Genomic DNA, 18,014 nt, shown 5'->3' with positions numbered 1-18,014 from the left:
TCCTTAATTTGCTATCGTTTACTGTATTTTTGGTTGTAAACTGCAGATCGTAACCAATAAAGTATTGTAGGTTTGCGTCTGCACAGGGAAAATGTCTTATAATTTAAAATCTGGTTTCGAAAACTTTGTTCCAAATATGTATTATTCTTTCATGAGTGTTAAGCAAGGTGCCGGCGATGATTACATTATGCTCTGTGCGAAATTCTACCAGGTGGCTTCCACTTTCATCCCTTTGTGTTCTTACTGTTTTCCTGTACCTGCTACCGTATCAAATTTTAAAATTTTGTCTCGCTTATTTATTTGAATAATCTCTTTTTTCGTACATTGATTGTTTCAATGTGTTTATGGTGAAATGAGAAAACATGAATAATGAAATATGTGAAAGAGTACATTCTACAGAAAAGGAAAATTTGGTATGTCTTCACCCAACTTCGTCTTTCCTTCTTGTAGGTGTAAGATATAGTTAATCAAACGCACCGGGCGTTTCAGTGGGTCCCGCCCCGTACCTCAGTCGCTGTCCGTCATTGGCTACCGCTAGCGTCTGCCGCTTCCAGATGGGAACGCCAATTCCGCGAGCCGCCGCGTCAAAGCGGAAAACGCTTGCCGCCGCCGTTGCCGCACGCCGCGCTGCCGCGCTCTAGTGGGAACCGGCCTTTATTCGTGCCGACTCGCGCGTCACAACTCGTCAGTTGGCTCTACAGTTGTCAGACAGCATTGGAAGTTCCGTCTGCAGTGATCGAGACTCTCGGATATTCAAAGAGGTGCTCAAGATGGTCCCACGAATGCTCACAGTGGACCACGAGGTTCAAAGAAAGGCCATTTCATCTGAATTTTTGGAGCGTTTTGAGACCGACAGAGAGGCCTCTTTGTCACGGATCGTTACGGGGGACGAAATTTGGGTTCACTACTTCGCGCCAGAAACAAAAAGGCAGTCCTTGGAGTGGCATCATACTCTTTCACCACAAAAGAAGAAATTCGAGACAACCCCTCTGCCGAAAAAGTCGTGGTTACAGTCTTCTGGGACTGTGATGGTCTCATTCTGATGGATGTGATGCCAAGATGGTCAACCATCAGTTCAGAGGCATATGTGAAGAGTGAATAAACTCAAGAACCGTTTCCGACGTGTTCGATCGGACAAGAATCCAGAAGAATTCTTGCTCCAACACGATATGCGCGGCCACACACAAGTCTGAGAACCCGGAAACACATCGCCGAATTGGGTTGGACATCATTGCCTCATCGCCGGCAGGAGTGACCGAGCAGTTCTAGGCGCTACAGTCTGGAACCGCGCGACCTCTACGGTTGCGGGTTCGAATCCTGCCTCAGGCGTGGATGTGTGTGATGTCCTTAGGTTAGTTAGGTTTAATTAGTTCTAAGTTCTAGGGGACTGATGACCTCAGCGGTTAAGTCCCATAGTGCTCAGAGCCATTTGAATCATTGCCTCATCCACCGTACATCCCAGACGTGGCACCCTCGGACTTCCATCTCTTTGGGCCGCTTAAAGATTCTCTACAGGGAACACACTTTGAAGATGACGAGAGTGTCGGTCATGCAGTGAAAACATGGCTAAGCCTACAGGACAAAAGCTTTTACCAGCAGGGAATACATGCTCTTCCACAACGTTGGTGTACGGCTATAGAACGTGATGGATACTACGTAGAAAAATAGGACATGCACAAGACATGTTGATGTATATTGTCACCAAATTCTGACTATTAACAATAAATATGTTCTGAGAAAAAAGTGGGTTATTCCTAATTGAACGACACTCGTAACTGTTTCCCGTTACTGATCACTTTCGTAATTTACTGTGCAGTTCTCTCGCGTTCAGCGTTGACTAAATGTTCCTCGCGGCCGGCAGCCATGCCGATGCTGTTACGCTCGCCGGTTCACTGCGTCTGCCGATCAGCGGTCGGCCGTCTCCGTACGTTGTCTCGGTGGCAGAAGAGCAGTCGCGAGGCGCCATCTTGTGAGCAACCCGCCGCCTTCTCGTTGGCGGCGAAACTCACGCAAGCGGTGAGGAGGGAAGTATTTTCTTTTTATCGCGGATCACCATACCACTGAATCATAGGTCACATAGAACTTTTACTTCTCATTAATTGTACTATTTCACACTAGTAAAAAAACACAAGCATTATTCCAAAGAACCAGATATCCTGTCTGAGCGCGAAAAAAGACGAATATGTTCCTCTTTAAAAACTGACAGGAAAGTGGGGATGCAGCCCGATGTCATCCTCTCCTCCCCTAACCTCCTTGGCCGCATAGCGGTGGATGTCCTGGACCCCACTGGCAGTGACCATCTCCCTGTCCTCCTCACCGTTTCAGACGGTCGTCGCCCCCGTCCCGACCCTCGTACTGACCCTCCCCCGAAATATGTCCATGATTATTCCCGTGCCAACTGGAATGCCTACCGGGATACCCTCTCTACCCAGGTCGATAGCCACCCCCATCACGTACCACCACCCTGATGATGTTACCCCTGCCGCCTCCTTTCTCCAGCAGACCTTGTCTGAGGCCGTGGAGGCCCATGTCCCTTCCGTCGCCATCCACCCCCACCGTCCTACTCTACCCCCACAGGCTGTCCTCCTTCTCCGTGAATCCCGCCGTCTCTACCGTGCCTTCCTTCACACGCGTGACCCGGACACACTACGACGCCCCCGGCAATTACAACAACACATAAGGAACTTGCGCGTGGCTAAGAAACGCCGGGACTGGCGACAGACATGCATCCGTCTTAATGCTACACTTCCTATCAGCTCGTCCAAGTACTGGTCAGCCTCCTGCCGCCTTACCGGATCTACGCCCCCTCCTTACTACCCTCTCCTTCATGATGATCAACCCTTCCCTGATAATCTTAGTAAGGCCAATCACTTAGCCTCCTACCTTTCCGATGTCTTTACCACCCCCGACGATCCCCAGTTCAATTACTCCCTCTTCCCGGATGTCCAGGATTGAACTGACACCTCTGTCTCTCCCCTCGCCCCTGGTTTCCAGTACTTGGACAACATTGCACAAACCGAACTCAATGCTCCCATGACTACTCAGGATCTCATCACTACACTCCGCACGAAACGCAACACCACTCCTGGTCACGATCGTGTCACCTGTCGCCACCTCTGTGAAGCCCCTGCCTCCTTCCTCTCCAGTCTGGCCAGGCTCTATAATGTGGTCTGTCCACCGGCTACTACCCCGACCTGTGGAAAACCTCCCACATCCCGATGTTCCTCAAACCTGACAAACCGCCATCCGCTGTCTACTCCTAACATCCCATCAGCCTTACCTTGGTCATCAGCAAGGTCCTAGAATCCATCCCTACTAAAGCATCCACCAACATCTCCACCAGCACCACCTCCTTCCCGTTATCTAGTGTGGCTTTCAGCTGTCCTTCTCTATCAATGACCTTCTCCTTCAGCTCACTCATCTCCTCTCCGAACAACTTAATTCCTGTTACTCCGCTATCTTCCTCTCCCTTGACCTCGAATGCGCCTATGACCGTGTGTGGCATTCTGGTCTCCTCTTCAAGCTCCAAACCTTCGCCCTTCCTATTAACTACATCCGTCTGATCGGGTCCTTTCTTTCCCAACGTCCTTCCTATGTCACCATCTATAACACAGACTCCTTCACCTTCTTCCCCTCCGCCGGTGTGCTCCAAGGTTCCGTCCTTTCCCCTCTTCTGTACCTTTTGTATACGGCGGACATGCCGCCGCCTTCACCCCCCATCCACCTTCTCCAGTATGCCGATGACACCACATTCCTTGCCCTCGCCCCCACCCTGCAGCGCTCCCAACACCTTCTCCAGTCCCATCTTGACCGATTCACCACTTGGTGCAACCAGTGGTTGCTGAAGGTCAACCCTTCCAAAACCCAGGCAATCATAATAGGCAAAACTACCCCTTCCTTCTGCCTCCTCGGTTTGTATGTCACCATCTATGGCCGTCCTATCGCCCTCACCCCCACCCTTAAGTACCTTGGCGTCGCCCTTGACCGTCATCTCTCCTGGACCCCCCACCTCCGGACAATCCAAGCCAAGGCACGCTCCTGACTCCGTCTCCTCAAGCTCCTTTCTGGCCGTACATGGGGTCTGGACCCCTCCACCATCCTCCATATAAATCCCTCATCCACCCTATCCTTTGCTACGCCCACCCTGCCTGGATCTCCGCTCCCCATACCTTTTAGAAATCCCTTCAGATCCTAGAATGCCATGCTCTTCGCCTCGCCTATCGCATCCGTCTCCCCTCCCCCACGCGGATCCTGTACGACCTTATTCCGTTCCCCCACCTCCTCCTTTTCCTCGAACCGATATGGATCCTCTACACCTCCCGTAAACTCGATCCTCCTCACCCGCTTGTCTCTCCCATCCTCTCCCGCCCCTGTCCATGCCTGTATTTCCACGTCCCAACTGCTCTCCATCTCTCCACTCTCCATATCCTCTCCCAAGGTGGCTTCCGCCAGCTCCCCCTCCCTGATGATGCCCTCCTCCCCTCCACCTACCCCTCCTACCAACTTTGATACTCCCCCCTCTTCCTGTGTTTGTTCCTATGTGCACCCTCTCTTCCTTCTCTTCCCCTTCCCTCCCTCCTCCCTCTCTCCCCCCTCCTCCCTCAGGCTTCCCCTACCCCCATGCCTTCATTCCTCCCCCCATCTCCTCTGCCCTTGGCATCTTTGCTCTCCCCTCTCCCTCTCCCACCACCTTCTTCCCCTCCTGGCAGGTCCCCAGACTCGCACAAGCTAGGTGTGGACATTCGCGCGCCGGAGATTATCGCCATCAGTTTCTCGTGTGTGTGCCATCGTGTTTGTGTTTAGCGTTTTTCGCCGTTACGCTCCTTCGTTCACCTGTACCGTCTCCGTCATCAGTGATTGTGTGAAGTGCCGACAGTTTTTCGTGTTTTTTCGTCAAGTGTGAATGGCTTCGTGTTTTTTAATTTTTGTCTCTACAGTTTTTTACCACCAATCTGTTACCTTTTTCTCTTCACTGTCTCTTTTATTGAAATGCTTGTGGCTGAAGAGCGGAGTAGACTTATCCGCTGCCAGCCCATCTATGTAAGAGGTGCAAAATAACAATAAATAAAAAAATGGGGAAGCAGCGCTGGATCAATCCTCATTTGGCCTTTCTCATCGAAATTATGGTGTGTGAACATATTCGCGCTTTTCTAACAGAGAACTTTCTGTATCTCTTTACCCAGTGTCTCTTTGTAGTTAAACCTTCATACTCAGGATCTCCCTCTCACTGGCACTATCTATATATATGTCTCTCTCCCACTATCTCTTTTTTCTACCACTGTTTATCCCACTGACACTCCATCCTCCTTCACTTTTACAGTCTCCATTTATCTTTCTTTCCCATTGCCACTGTCACAACCACACTTCGGCAGCTCAAAACTTCTGGCAGAGGGCAGCTTACTTTTCCCCCTATAGCCCCGTGTCTAAGATTTAGATCCAAAATACGCCCTTCGCTATACCTACGTGTTAAAGTGTGCCGATCTAAGAGGGTCCAGACCCTCAAGGCCCTGTATTTGGTCTCACTCATCTGTTTTTTTTTTTCATTTCCATTGTTTCTTCTCTCTTTTGCTCCCTCTGCTTCCATCTCCATCCATCTCTCTTTCTCTTTTACTGCCGTTGTCTGTCACCTCAGCATCACCTCTTCCTCCTTGACTACCACTGCTATTATCTTCATCTGTCTCTCTCTTTCACTGCCGGTTTCTGTCTCCTGTCTGTGTCTTCTCTCTCTTTACCTCAAACTGGCACTGTCTTCTCTCTGTTCTACCGCCACTGTCTCTTTGGTGCTCTCTCAGCACAAAATAGCGCAAATACTAGGGTTGCCCAGAAAGCACTGCACCACATTTTTTTTTCTTCAACAATTCTTTATCGAACATAACGAGAATTACACACACGAAATAATGGTGTTTTATCTACACGCTCCATTTTTCTACGTAATCTCCATCCCTTTCTGTGGCCTTCCTCCAACGTGAAACAAGTACATGTATGCCCTGTCGGTACCACTCCTTGTCCTCTTGGTGGAGCCAGCGCTTCACTGTGTGAATCACCTCCTGATCGTCCTCAAAATATCTTCGGCGAGTGGCATCCTTCAACAGCCCAAACAAGTGGAAGTCCGAGGGGGCTGCAGCATGTCAGGTGTGACAGCCGTGGATGGTGTCCACACCCGCTACAAATCGTGAAACCCCGCCGAACCGCCTTCTGATGACCTCACCCTCCGTGCCCAGCGACTAACTGTCCTTCTGTCGACAGCAGAAGCTCCACAGACTTTGCACAAGCTTTTGTGAATATTGCCCACAGTTTCTTTCTCTGCAGTGAGAAATTCAGTGACGGCACGTTGCTTGTAACGTACATCACCTACAGACGCCATTTTGAAACTGTCCTGCAGCTACGTCATCTGTCGAAAGTGACGGAAACTTGGCGCGCTCCTCGGGAGACTTCAAATAATAAATTTTTTTCGGTTGAGAAAAAAAAGTGGTGCATTACTTTCTGGGCACGTACGTTCAGAAGTCAAAATTTTTGGTGAGGAAGGATTGAGGCAGCTGCTTCCCCACTTTTCTGTCAAAGTCTTTTAACGAGGAACATGTTCACCTTTCTTGTGCTCTGATAGGAGAATTTTTCCACTGGTTCCCTTCTTTTCTCTGCTACAGTAAAGTTTACTGCTTATATAAAACTAAGTCTATTGGTCACGAAAGTTTTGATAGTTTGTTTATGTACTTTGACACATTTATAAAGCACATTTATGCACTTTCACTCGCATAAAGTACGCATGATATGAGGTTAACACATAAACGCGTGCTTTGCATTTCTGCTGGATACTTTGCTCATCGACAGCAATTCATCAAACCCTCTGCCTTTTGTTTTAATTCTTGAAAGAGTAGGAATGTGCTTAGAATTACTTTACTAAACTTACAGCCTTTCCAGCTTTACATAATATTCGGCAATCATTTCAACATATTTTCGTGCCTGTTAAGACCAGTTTTAGCCCATTTTTGTCACTGCACTACGACTTTGGGCGTAAACACGTAGGCGTGAAGTACCCATTACACAGAGACAGCGTGTCATAAACTTTTATAGGTGAAAAAATCAGTGTTGTGAGCCCAGAACCCTTGCGAGACCCTGGAACCCTTGCCATGTGTTCACTACATTCGTTAAAACTACATTTACGCCTCAGATCGGATACTACTAGCATATTTTACGTGTGGACTTATAAGAGCGTATTCTGGTGTGTTTCTGGACTGTTATTTGTGACTCCCATTGTTTTCAAGTACCTGATGGCTTTTTCTTCCAGAAAGGGGTAGCTCATAGCATAATATGTGAACGGTTCACTCTTTCTACACATTTATTGTTCATATAGATCTTACTCTGTACTGGGTATTTTCCTCAGAAGGTCACGGTGTTTGTTTCTTCGTTGTTGATGTCAAAGCTGTAATTCTCAAATGGTTAAATGGCTCTGAGCACTATAGGACTTAACATCTGAGATCATCAGTCCCCTAGAACTTAGAACTACGTAAGCCTAACTAACCTAACGACATCACACACACCCATGCCCAAGGCAGGATTCGAACCTGCGACCGTAGCAGTCGCGCGGTTCCGGACTGTAGCGCCTAGAACCGCTCGGCCACTGCGGCCGGTTGTAATTCTCAGATAAATAGTGTACAGAACGCTGCAGATCACCCTCTTGTAACCTGTTCTCCCTTCCCTCTCCTATTTTACGTGAATTTCACTTGTTTACCATTTTCGTGTCAAACAAAATGAAACACAATGTTATGTTATGAGAGAAAATAACGACGGTCCCAACCCTAACCAATATGTGAACTGCCTGTATCAGGAAACTGTAGTTTAAAAGGGGTGCATAGATCTAGTGAATAGCAGAACTACCTTCCTGGTCCTGCATCTCCAAAGTCCGAAGGCACCACTCAGGCTTGTCACACGCACCTTATCTCTCCCTGTCGCAACCAATTGCCAACTGGAACGATAAGTTCACCACACTGAGGCAGCATACGCAGAACAGTAAATACACCAAAATTACCTACACGCATTGTAGCAACAGCGTCGCGACTGGCATAAGCTTTGCGCCCTGTCTGACAACATCAAAGCCAGCTAATCTGTCGCCAATCAAGAATACACACTGTTTACAAACGCCGCAGCTCATTTCTCTCAAAACAAAAACAGCAGAAAATGTCTGGAACTGCAGATGGTTGTTTGCAGTGCCCATTCCTTCGTGTGATCCTAGAGTCAGTCGCTATACCTGGAGCAGAATAACGAAGTTATTGACAGCTGGATGTTTACTGGAAACTTGTCATAGTAATAACCAATCAGCGAACGAACTTGGTCACGATTTCTGAGATGTTCACTGCTGTATCGCTGTGCTACTTCAGGTGCAGTGGGTAACCGCGGAAAGGTTGTATGTAGGGCTGTTGATAAAATATCGGTATATCGATATTTTTCTAATAGATATCGATTGTTATCGGTTATATTTCAATCTCCTATATATCGTTATTAAAATGGCATTTTTTTGTTTTATATTATATTTTTTCACGATTTATGGTAAATATTTGAAACTGTTCGTTTGAAACTGCAGTAGAACGTAATTTTACTTTTCTGTGTGAAAGAGTCTTACTACTTTTTGAGCTTGCATCGTGTCCAGTCTTTCTCTTTGAGTGTGTGAAACAAGTATAAGTGGCACAAAAGAAAAAGTCCCTTTGCACTGACGGTTGGTGGTGTGAATGGAATAACAAGATTTCTGATGTGAAGAAATAGCACACCAGCTGCGTTAAAAAATTAATTTTTGAGCAGTTAGTGTGCTATTTCTTCACATCGGCATTCTTCAAAAACAGTTGCCGAAAGTGATTAACGAAAATCTAACGGTCTTTGCAGTGGGCGGAGACGTGTGAGGGGAAATGCTGACGTAATGGGCGCTCGACGCAGCTACCAAAAGATAGTGAAACTTTTAATTTCACCACGCAAAACATGGAAGTCGACATGAAGTGTTTTGGACAAATCCTAAAAATGATGAAACAGAACAACGGACCATCGGACAGCTTTTATTGCGCCACTTACAAGCCGTTACCATTGCTACATCAGTCTCCTAGACTTAGAACTACTTAAACCTAACCAACCTAAGGACATTACACACATCCATGCCCGAGGCAGCATTCGAACCTGCGACCGTAACAGTAGCGCGGTTCCGGACTGAAGCGCCTAGAACCGCTCGGCCACAGAGGCTGGCGTATCGTTTTCCTTTCAATTGTTGCTCTAAGACGATAGGAAGGCTGCTGTCTTGTTATATAATAATAACCAATACTTAAATATTCAGCTCTAAAGCCGGCAGTACATTTACAATGTGCAGCTAATATTTTCATAGGCCGGTTCGTCGAAATTTTTTCCGTCGATATATCGATACTTCTTTTGACATATCGAGAGACAATAATAATATTCTTTAAATACCAATGTAACGGATTCCCGATATTTTTAAAAATATCAACAGTCGTAGGTTGCATACGACGCTTGCAGCCAGTTACGTATAACAATCACAATTCGTTTCCATTGGTTGCATTGTTCTTCTGTGCAGCGTGTTCATTTCACGCGGTAGAAGTAGTTGCGAAAGTAGGCTGAAAAATGATAAAACTATTACCACCCTTCGAACCAAACCCAATACCGCACGTTAAGGAGCAGCGTGTGAATGTATCCAGAACGGAAGCACGGAGTTTCTGCTTCTGGAACCATATAGTGAACCCAGACAAACGTGGACCGACAGACATCGCCCCTTTCTATTCTCGACCAGGAAATAAGATGTGTTCCTAAGTATACTGCCTTCCACATGCACTATCCTCAACGTGCAACACTCTCCACTACCCACCATTCTCCATATAAGTAAAATGGCCTAAGTGTAAACATTTTTTTTGGAAATACGTTAAACCATTTTTTCTACACTACTGGCCATTAAAATTGCTACACCAAGAAATGCAGATGATGAACGGGTATTCATTGGACAAATATATTATACTAGAACTGACATGTGATTACATTTTCACGTAGTTTGGGTGCATAGATCCTGATAAATCAGTACCCAGAACAACCACCTCTGGCCGTAATAACGGCCTTGATACGCCTGGGCATTGAGTCAAAGAGAGCTTGGATGGAGTGTACAGGTACAGCTGCCCATGCAGCTTCAACAGGATACCACAGTTCATCAAGGGTAGTGACTGGCGTATTGTGACGAGCCCGTTGCTCGGCCACCATTGACCAGACGTTTTCAATTGGTGAGAGATCTGGAGAATGTACTGGCCAGGGCAGCAGTCGAACATTTCTGTATCCAGAAAGGCCCATACAGGACCTGCAACGTGGTGTCGTGCATTATCCTGCTGAAATATAGGGTTTCGCAGGGATCGAATGAGGGGTAGAGCCACGCGTCGTAACACATTTGAAATGTAACGTCCATTGTTCAGAGTGCCGAGACGTGTAACCAATGGCACCCCATACCATAACGCCGGGTGATACGCCAGTATGGCGATGACGAATACACGCTTCTAATGTGCGTTCACCGCGATGTCGCCAAACACGGATGCGACCATCATGATGCTGTAAACAGAACCTGGATTCATCCGAAAAAATGACGTTTTGCCATTTGTGCACCCAGGTTCCTCGTTGAGTACACCATCGCAGGCGCCCCTGTTTATGATGCAGCATCAAGGGTAACAGCAGCCATGGTCTCCGAGCTGATAGTCCATGCAGCTGCAAACGTCGTCGAACTGTTCGTGCAGATGGTTGTTGTCTTGCAAACGTTTCCATCTGCTGACTCAGGGATCGAGACATGGCTGCACGATCCGTTACAGCCATGCGGATAAGATGCCTGTCATCTCGACTACTAGTGATACGAGGCCGTTGGGATCCAGCACGGCACCCTCCTGAACTCACTGATTCCATATTTTGGAATATAGATCTCGACCAACGCGAGCAGTAATGTCGGGATTCGATAAACCGCAATCGCGATAGGCTACAATCCGACCTTTATGAAAGTCAGAAACGTGATGGTACACATTTCTTCTCCTTACACGAGGCATCACAACAACGTTTCACCAGGCAACGCCGGTCAACTGCTGTTTGTGTATGAGAAATCGGCTGGAAACTTCCCCCACGCCAGCACGTTGCAGGTGTCGCCACCGGCACCAACCTTGTGCGAATTCTCTGAAAGGCTAATCATTTGCAGATCACAGCATCTTCTTCGTGTCGGTTCAATTTCGCGTCTGTAGCACGCCATCTTCGTGGTGTAGCAATTTTAAACGCCAGTAGTGTAGTTTTGAGTAGGAGTATATCCTGTAGGATTACGGAACATTGCAGTATAGGAAATGACTGAAAACAGTGGCTGTAGTGTATTTTTAGTGACTTGTGTGCTTATGGTTCTGCATAAACTACAGTTGTATTATTTCATGCACTATGCTGAACGGCGGCCAGAACATCATCAGGTGCAAGGTAGCCTGACTAATCTGCGTTTTTTACACGCTGCCGGCCGGAGTGGCCGAGCGGTTCTAGGCGCTACAGTCTGGAACCGCGCGACCGCTGCGGTCGCAGGTTCGAATCCTGCCTCGGGCATGGATGTGTGTGATGTCCTTAGGTTAGTTAGGTTTAAGTAGTTCTAAGTTCTAGGGGACTGATGACCTCCGATGTTAAGTCCCATAGTGCTCAGAGCCATTTGAACCATTTTTTTTTTTACACGCTGCTGCAAGTTTTCGTGGACGCTTATCACTGAAACAGTTACGTAATAGATGTCTTTCATTTGATGATGATGATGATGATTTAGTAACGGAAACCCCTACGTCGGGGTCAGGGATTTTCTCTGCCTCGTGATGGCTGGGTGTTGTGTGCTGTCCTTAGGTTAGTTAGGTTTAAGTAGTTCTAAGTTCTAGGGGACTTATGACCACAGCAGTTGAGTCCCATAGTGCTCAGAGCCATTTGAACCATTTGAAAGCCCTAGTGGGTGTAATAAAAAGTTTATGACTCAAGGAAATTTTTCGTTTTAATTAGTGTTTTAGTTATCACAACAGAGCTCATAATGAATGACTTTGTAATTTGTTTTTGCTGTTGTTTCAGGTTTGCCATGGAGAATATACCGTGGACTGAGCCTGTGACATCTTCGAAATTTGAAGATCTCCTTGGGCTAAACAAAGGCTCTGTGGAAAGTATATCTATAAAGAATATGACGAAGCCCGGTCAGAATTTCGGCAGCAGCTTACTGAGTATTGAGCTAGCATTGCGAGATGGTCAAACGCTGTACCTGGTTGGCAAATTCATGCCTAGAACAGAAGCGCAAAAAGCAGCTTTCGATTCGGCGAAGACATTTGTGAAAGAAATACACGCGTACCGCTCCATAAACGTCGAACTGATTAAACTGCAGCGTGAGAGGGGCGTTCCGGAAGAGGAGGTCTGCGACCCTATGCCGCGGTACTACGGGTCGCGGGTGAACATGGCCGACGACGAGTCGTCGGGGGCCGACGACAACGCAGTGCTCCTGCTGCAGAACCTGACGCGCAGCGGCTACCAGATGGGAGACCAGAAGAAGGGGCTGGACTTGGCGCACGCGAGGTTGCTCGTCGAGAAGGTCGCGCAGTTCCAAGCGTCGGCAGTCTCTCTCAGGCTCCTCAAACCGCAAGTGTTTAGCAGCCTCATTGACGGCAAGTGTACTTTCGCTGGTATGGGAGCCGAAGCGAACCGGCAGTTTTCCAACAGCCTCATGGAACATTTTAAATCTTTTCCAGAGGTTGCACCGTATTACGACAGACTTAGGGCTACCAATGATCGGGTGTGTGATATCTCTCTGGAGAAGCTTTGGGCGGAAGTTGTCGAACCGTACGCTTCGCTGTCGCATAACGATCTGTGGGTCAACAACATGATGTTCCTGAACGACGTCAGTGGCAATCCGACGAGTGTGAAGTTCTTCGACTTCCAGACGCTCACCTACTCGTCGCCTGTTAGAGACCTCATATTTTTCCTGTACACCAGCGTACGACACGATCTGGTTAGAAACAGTGTCGATGAACTAACAGCATTATATTACGAGAGTTTCGTAGCCTGGCTGAAGAAAATGGGTTGTAGCACAGAAGCGTTTACGGAGACAGCATTCAGACAAGAGATCGACAGGGTCGCCCCGACGGAGGTGATGCATATACTACTGTTGCTGAACGTATTGTGCGCAGACGAACACGAGAAATTTACGCCCTCTGATGAGCCGGATTCAAGTCCGTCATTTTCTTCGAGCGAAATGTATCGAACGAAAGCATTAATCACGCTTCAAGATTTTGATGCAAGGGGCTGGTTGTAATGGATGTGTCATTAAGTATACATTGCAAAATATGTGTCCACGTCAAATATTTATCTGTTTCGCCATATGCGAATATGTTTCACACGGGCTGCGTTTAAGGATGCACCTGTGAGAAACGCTCCTACGTTTCCCCTTCCTTGTCCCAAATCTAACGTTGCAGACATTTGGAAAATCGTGGGGCATACCGAAACGTCCCCTTTGGAAAATTTATGAATTACTGTGCTGGTAAACCTCTTACGTTATTTGATTTTCAAACACATGAGCAGAACTGAACGTACCCAGACATTTCTCTCTTTACTTATTCTGATCAACACTGAACTAACACACAATATTTTTAGCGCAACGCAATCTGACTTTCAATAATCCATACAAAAGAATGGAGCTGACTAACAATAACCTATACCTTTCATGAATCACTTACCTCACAAAAATCTTCGTTACTCGAACTACTGCAATACAGCGAGCGCCAATACTGCCAGCTAAATGAATGATTCTAACTACTGAAGACACTAACCACTGATAGGCAAAGTTAGCAAATGAAAGAAATACTGAAAATGGCAGAGTACTTCTTCGCTATTCCATTGCGTTATTGAAAATGTTGGACGTGTGTTTTCAATAATCTCGGTCAAATAAGGGGGAAAAAAACAGATTAAGCAACGGCTCTGTGAATGGCATTATGTTGTCTAAATACAGTTACAGAACGTTAGCTGTTCAAAATTTGAATACAATATAGCAAACAATGTATTTACCTTAGTAGCGTTCAAAAGTCATAATAAATATATCAGTTCATGACATCCAGTCTTACAAATTTCGCTTTTCTGACGGACACAAGTCCAGATCGTCCGCTCTCAAAACTCTGCCATCTCTCTTCCCACATCCATCACTGCTGGCAGCTCACCTCCAACTGAGCAACGCTACGCGCTGTTCACATCCAACTGCCCAACACTACAATAGCGAATATTCCAACAATGCAAACCAGCCACAGACTTCACACAGCACAGTCAGTGATTTTCATATAGAGCGCTACGTGGCGTTACCAACATAAAAACCTAAACAGCCTACTCACAATACTCTTGATTTTAGCTTTGTGCCCGCTATTCGGAAGGAATTTAAGGCGAAATTTCAACGTCTTACGTTCTGATGAGACCCACGCAAATGGACTTTTCATCCGAGTGAGCAGCAGCGGTAAGCTTAGATTGGAGGTCTTATTTGCCTGATTTCCGGTGACGTCCAAACGGCGGAGTCGTGTGCCTTAAAAAACTGTCTCTTATGCGCAGCTCGTTCTATTCTCCACGCTACTCACTTGCGCAGCCTTGCGGCAACGGAAGCATTTGCTTATTTATCCACTAGCAACGGCCGCTGCTTTACCTTGCTATACTGCCTGCGATATTTGGGAGTCACTCCTACGTGACTATTGTCCTACTGGTTCTACATAAATTATAAATATGCCATATCAGTGTATGGTAAATGTATGGGATATATCAATTTTAGACTTAAAATATTTGAATAGATTAATTTAAACCCAAAAGTGTGTAAATTATGATATTTTTTAAAGTGAAATGCGTTTTGTGATTGATGATACTTTCTGTCGCTAACAATTACATAAACGAATTTTTGTAAAAGAATCTGCCAACCTTTATAAATTTAAATTTTAATTATAAATGCGTTAGATATCTCAGCAGCAGCATATATTCAGAACTATTGAAAATAACAGAGTACTTCTTCGCTATTCCATTGGGTTTTTGAAAATTTTGGACGTGTGTTTTCATTAATCTCGGTCAAGTAAGGGGAAAAAAAACATGACATTATGTTGTCTAAATACAGTTACAGAACGTTAACTGTTCAAAATTTGAATACATTTCGTGCTCAGATATTGAATAAAATTGGTTCCTCCATGAGATAATATTAGAATACTAAGACAATTAATGATATCTACATGTACATAACATAATGTTCTTCTGTTGTAAATAATAAAACAATTTAAATATCAAATTTTATACAGCTTCCAACATTTGATCTACCATATCCTTGTGTCATACCTTACGTTGTACATTTTAGACCTTCATGTCCCACATTTCACTGTAGAGTCCTATCATCTACCTAAATTGTTGTGTCCTTCCTACTCGTCGGATATGGGGTGCCTAGAAAACCTGCTTTCTCCGGTCGCTAGACAACAAATCAGACAAATCGTATTAATGAATTTTTATTACAGAAAGATAATTGACGACACTTAAGGTAACTTGCTAGTGAATCTGCTTCAAAAATTCAATTTTTTCCATCTTAAATCAATTTTTACAGTTTTGTGAACAAAATGGTGGTTAAATGAATCGATTTGGACATCGGTAACATCTTTAAAAACGAATTTAAATATATGTCGGTATGCGGCAACGACCGTATTTCCGCTGCAGTCGGATGTCAAATTCCTCCAAAGGGCTTGCAAATGTGTTGGAAAACATGCCTTATGGAAGAACGGTAAAAATTGAAAAGTTAGTAGTTTATACACTTTTGGTCATGTCCAAAAGAGGATGGGCACACGTTTACGTAAGCTAATAAAAGATATGAAGATGGAAAAGCTCAGTAATGGCAAACCAATTGGTGGTCGGGGTCATCTTACTAAGGAAGAGGTGGACAAACTGCAGCTCTATTCTGGTTTAGCCATAAGAAGGAATCGAGACAGTATTGGGGCCATGAAGAAAGCAGTATGGGCTACATTTTTCCACAGAGCTTCTAGGGATGACCATCCACAGCATGCTCTCTACGACAGTGGTGTAGACACATGGTGTGTATACAAAAAAGCAACAGCAAATGGTAAGAGTTATGCAGACCATCACTCCCTGCCATTTGAGGTTCAAGAAGCAATTAAAGCCATATACAGGGACCTAAGTGAACTAAACTATTGTCACAGTGCTTACATGGAAAGACACATAATGTTAATGCATGTTCCAACCATGTGATATGGGACTGCCTACCTAAAACTGTGTTTGTTGGTTTCAATACCATGAGATTAGGTGTATTAGAAGCAGTTATTTATTTTAATGATGGGACAGTTAGCAGATGTGATGTTTCATAGTTGTTGGGACTAACTCCTGGTTTCAATATGAGACAAGCGCTGATGGCAATTGATTCCTTGAGAGTGGCCGAAGGCGAAAAATGGGTTCTTGATGCAACTAAAGAGGCAAGAATAGCAGATAGGAGCAAGAAAAGGAAGAGAGAAGATGAGGAACACACAAACCAAGAATATTATGCAACTGGAGGGTTTTAATAACAACAGAGGTGAGGTTCAGATGAAATGTAACTTTAAACTAAATTTCCCAAGGATCCTATTTTCTAACGTTTATTTTACGCAAAAAAAGCCAGAGGTCTGAAATTTTTGTGGCATTTCATGCTACCATTTGGAGAAAAGTGTACTACAGACACCAGCTTACTATCACCAGGAGGAAAAATATACCCTTATTAACTATAAAAAATTACCTTAATTTTGATTGTCTAATTTATGTATGTGTAGTATAAAAACTATTGATTGAAACCATTTCACTGTAGTCTACTTTTTAGATGACAATATTATAAATGTGTGCACAAAGTTTTAAGCATCTAAGAAAAGAAGTTAATAAGTCTATAGAATTCAAACATAGACTGGCAAGAAAAATTTTAAATTACTGATCGACATAAATATTTATATAATAAAGTTTATATCAAAGCTATTCTGATTATTCTTATACCAAAATCTTTATCCTCAAAACACTTTCATTGTCCTAAAATTTCTTTACATGCAGAGTTCACATTATGTAGTTAGACCATCATAAACTTTATGAAAATTTTTATTGGTTTTCCAGCCGTTCACTGGCAAGTTACCTTAACTTTGAGAATTTACAAATTATGTGTCGCAAGCAATGGGCGACAGACAAAAGAAGAAAATCTCCTCAGTATATGCAATTCCTAATACATGTTAAATAATGCAGTTGCGAAGTCGTTGCTGCAGAGCTCGTAGAACTTCGCCTAGAGACCGCTACTGTCTCGTTGTCGTCCTAGAGAGGGGTCGGTCTGCGTACTATTGACTGACGTCTTTTCACAGCCCTCTCTACCCTAACGTTCCTGCCCGGCATGCTGGCACTTGACTTTACGCCGCAACGTAAATGAAGCACCATTTCTAACGAAATATAACTGAGAACTATAAAGAAACTGTGTATATTGTCAACAAACACACTTATGCTATCACTTTATAATAAGTACATACTGCCTATAATACACTTAACTGAGAGAACATAGTGTCCATGAGATTTTTATATATTATCTTTCTATCAACATGTTAACAGTTACCATAATCACATGTTTAATAGTTTTTGACATCGGCTGGTGACACAAAGAAAGATGTTATGAATTCAAGGTACAAAGCTAGGTGATATTGAGAGGTCCCATAGTAATATTAATAACATAAAAAACTTTAGAGATATTCTGTGCTGCCTGGAAATATTTTGCCTTCTGTGGACAGTACTGAAAGTATCCTTGACAGTTTCTCAAGTGGTACACAGGCCAAGGAGATTAAGTTAGGTTGATTTGTTATGTGGAAAGTGTTTGAAAACGAGATGGAAGGGCATTTCTGTTACAGTGCATCGAAATGTATTAATCATTGCCAGCATTGTGGGATGTCAGATGGGTGCAAAAACATAGGTGTTAAGAATGATTTGATGCTCAGAAAACG

At 44.7% G+C, this 18,014-nt stretch overlaps 1 protein-coding gene across 1 annotated transcript in view; it reads left to right on the top strand.

Annotated features, from left to right (window-relative positions):
- Positions 1–14,799, top strand: part of LOC126412606 (uncharacterized) — a 36,487-nt gene extending 21,688 nt beyond the window's left edge. The window contains exon 2 of the mRNA XM_050082274.1: positions 12,088–14,799. Coding sequence (XP_049938231.1) covers positions 12,088–13,315 — 1,228 coding nt within the window. The 3' untranslated portion in view covers positions 13,316–14,799. The remainder of the gene's footprint in view (positions 1–12,087) is intronic.
- The last annotated feature ends 3,215 nt before the right edge of the window (positions 14,800–18,014 follow it).

This window comes from Schistocerca serialis, chromosome 7, assembly GCF_023864345.2.
Source record: "Schistocerca serialis cubense isolate TAMUIC-IGC-003099 chromosome 7, iqSchSeri2.2, whole genome shotgun sequence".
Classification (NCBI taxonomy): domain Eukaryota; kingdom Metazoa; phylum Arthropoda; class Insecta; order Orthoptera; family Acrididae; genus Schistocerca; species Schistocerca serialis.
Note: the sequence above shows the minus strand (reverse complement) of the source record. Positions and strands in the feature narration are given on the sequence as shown.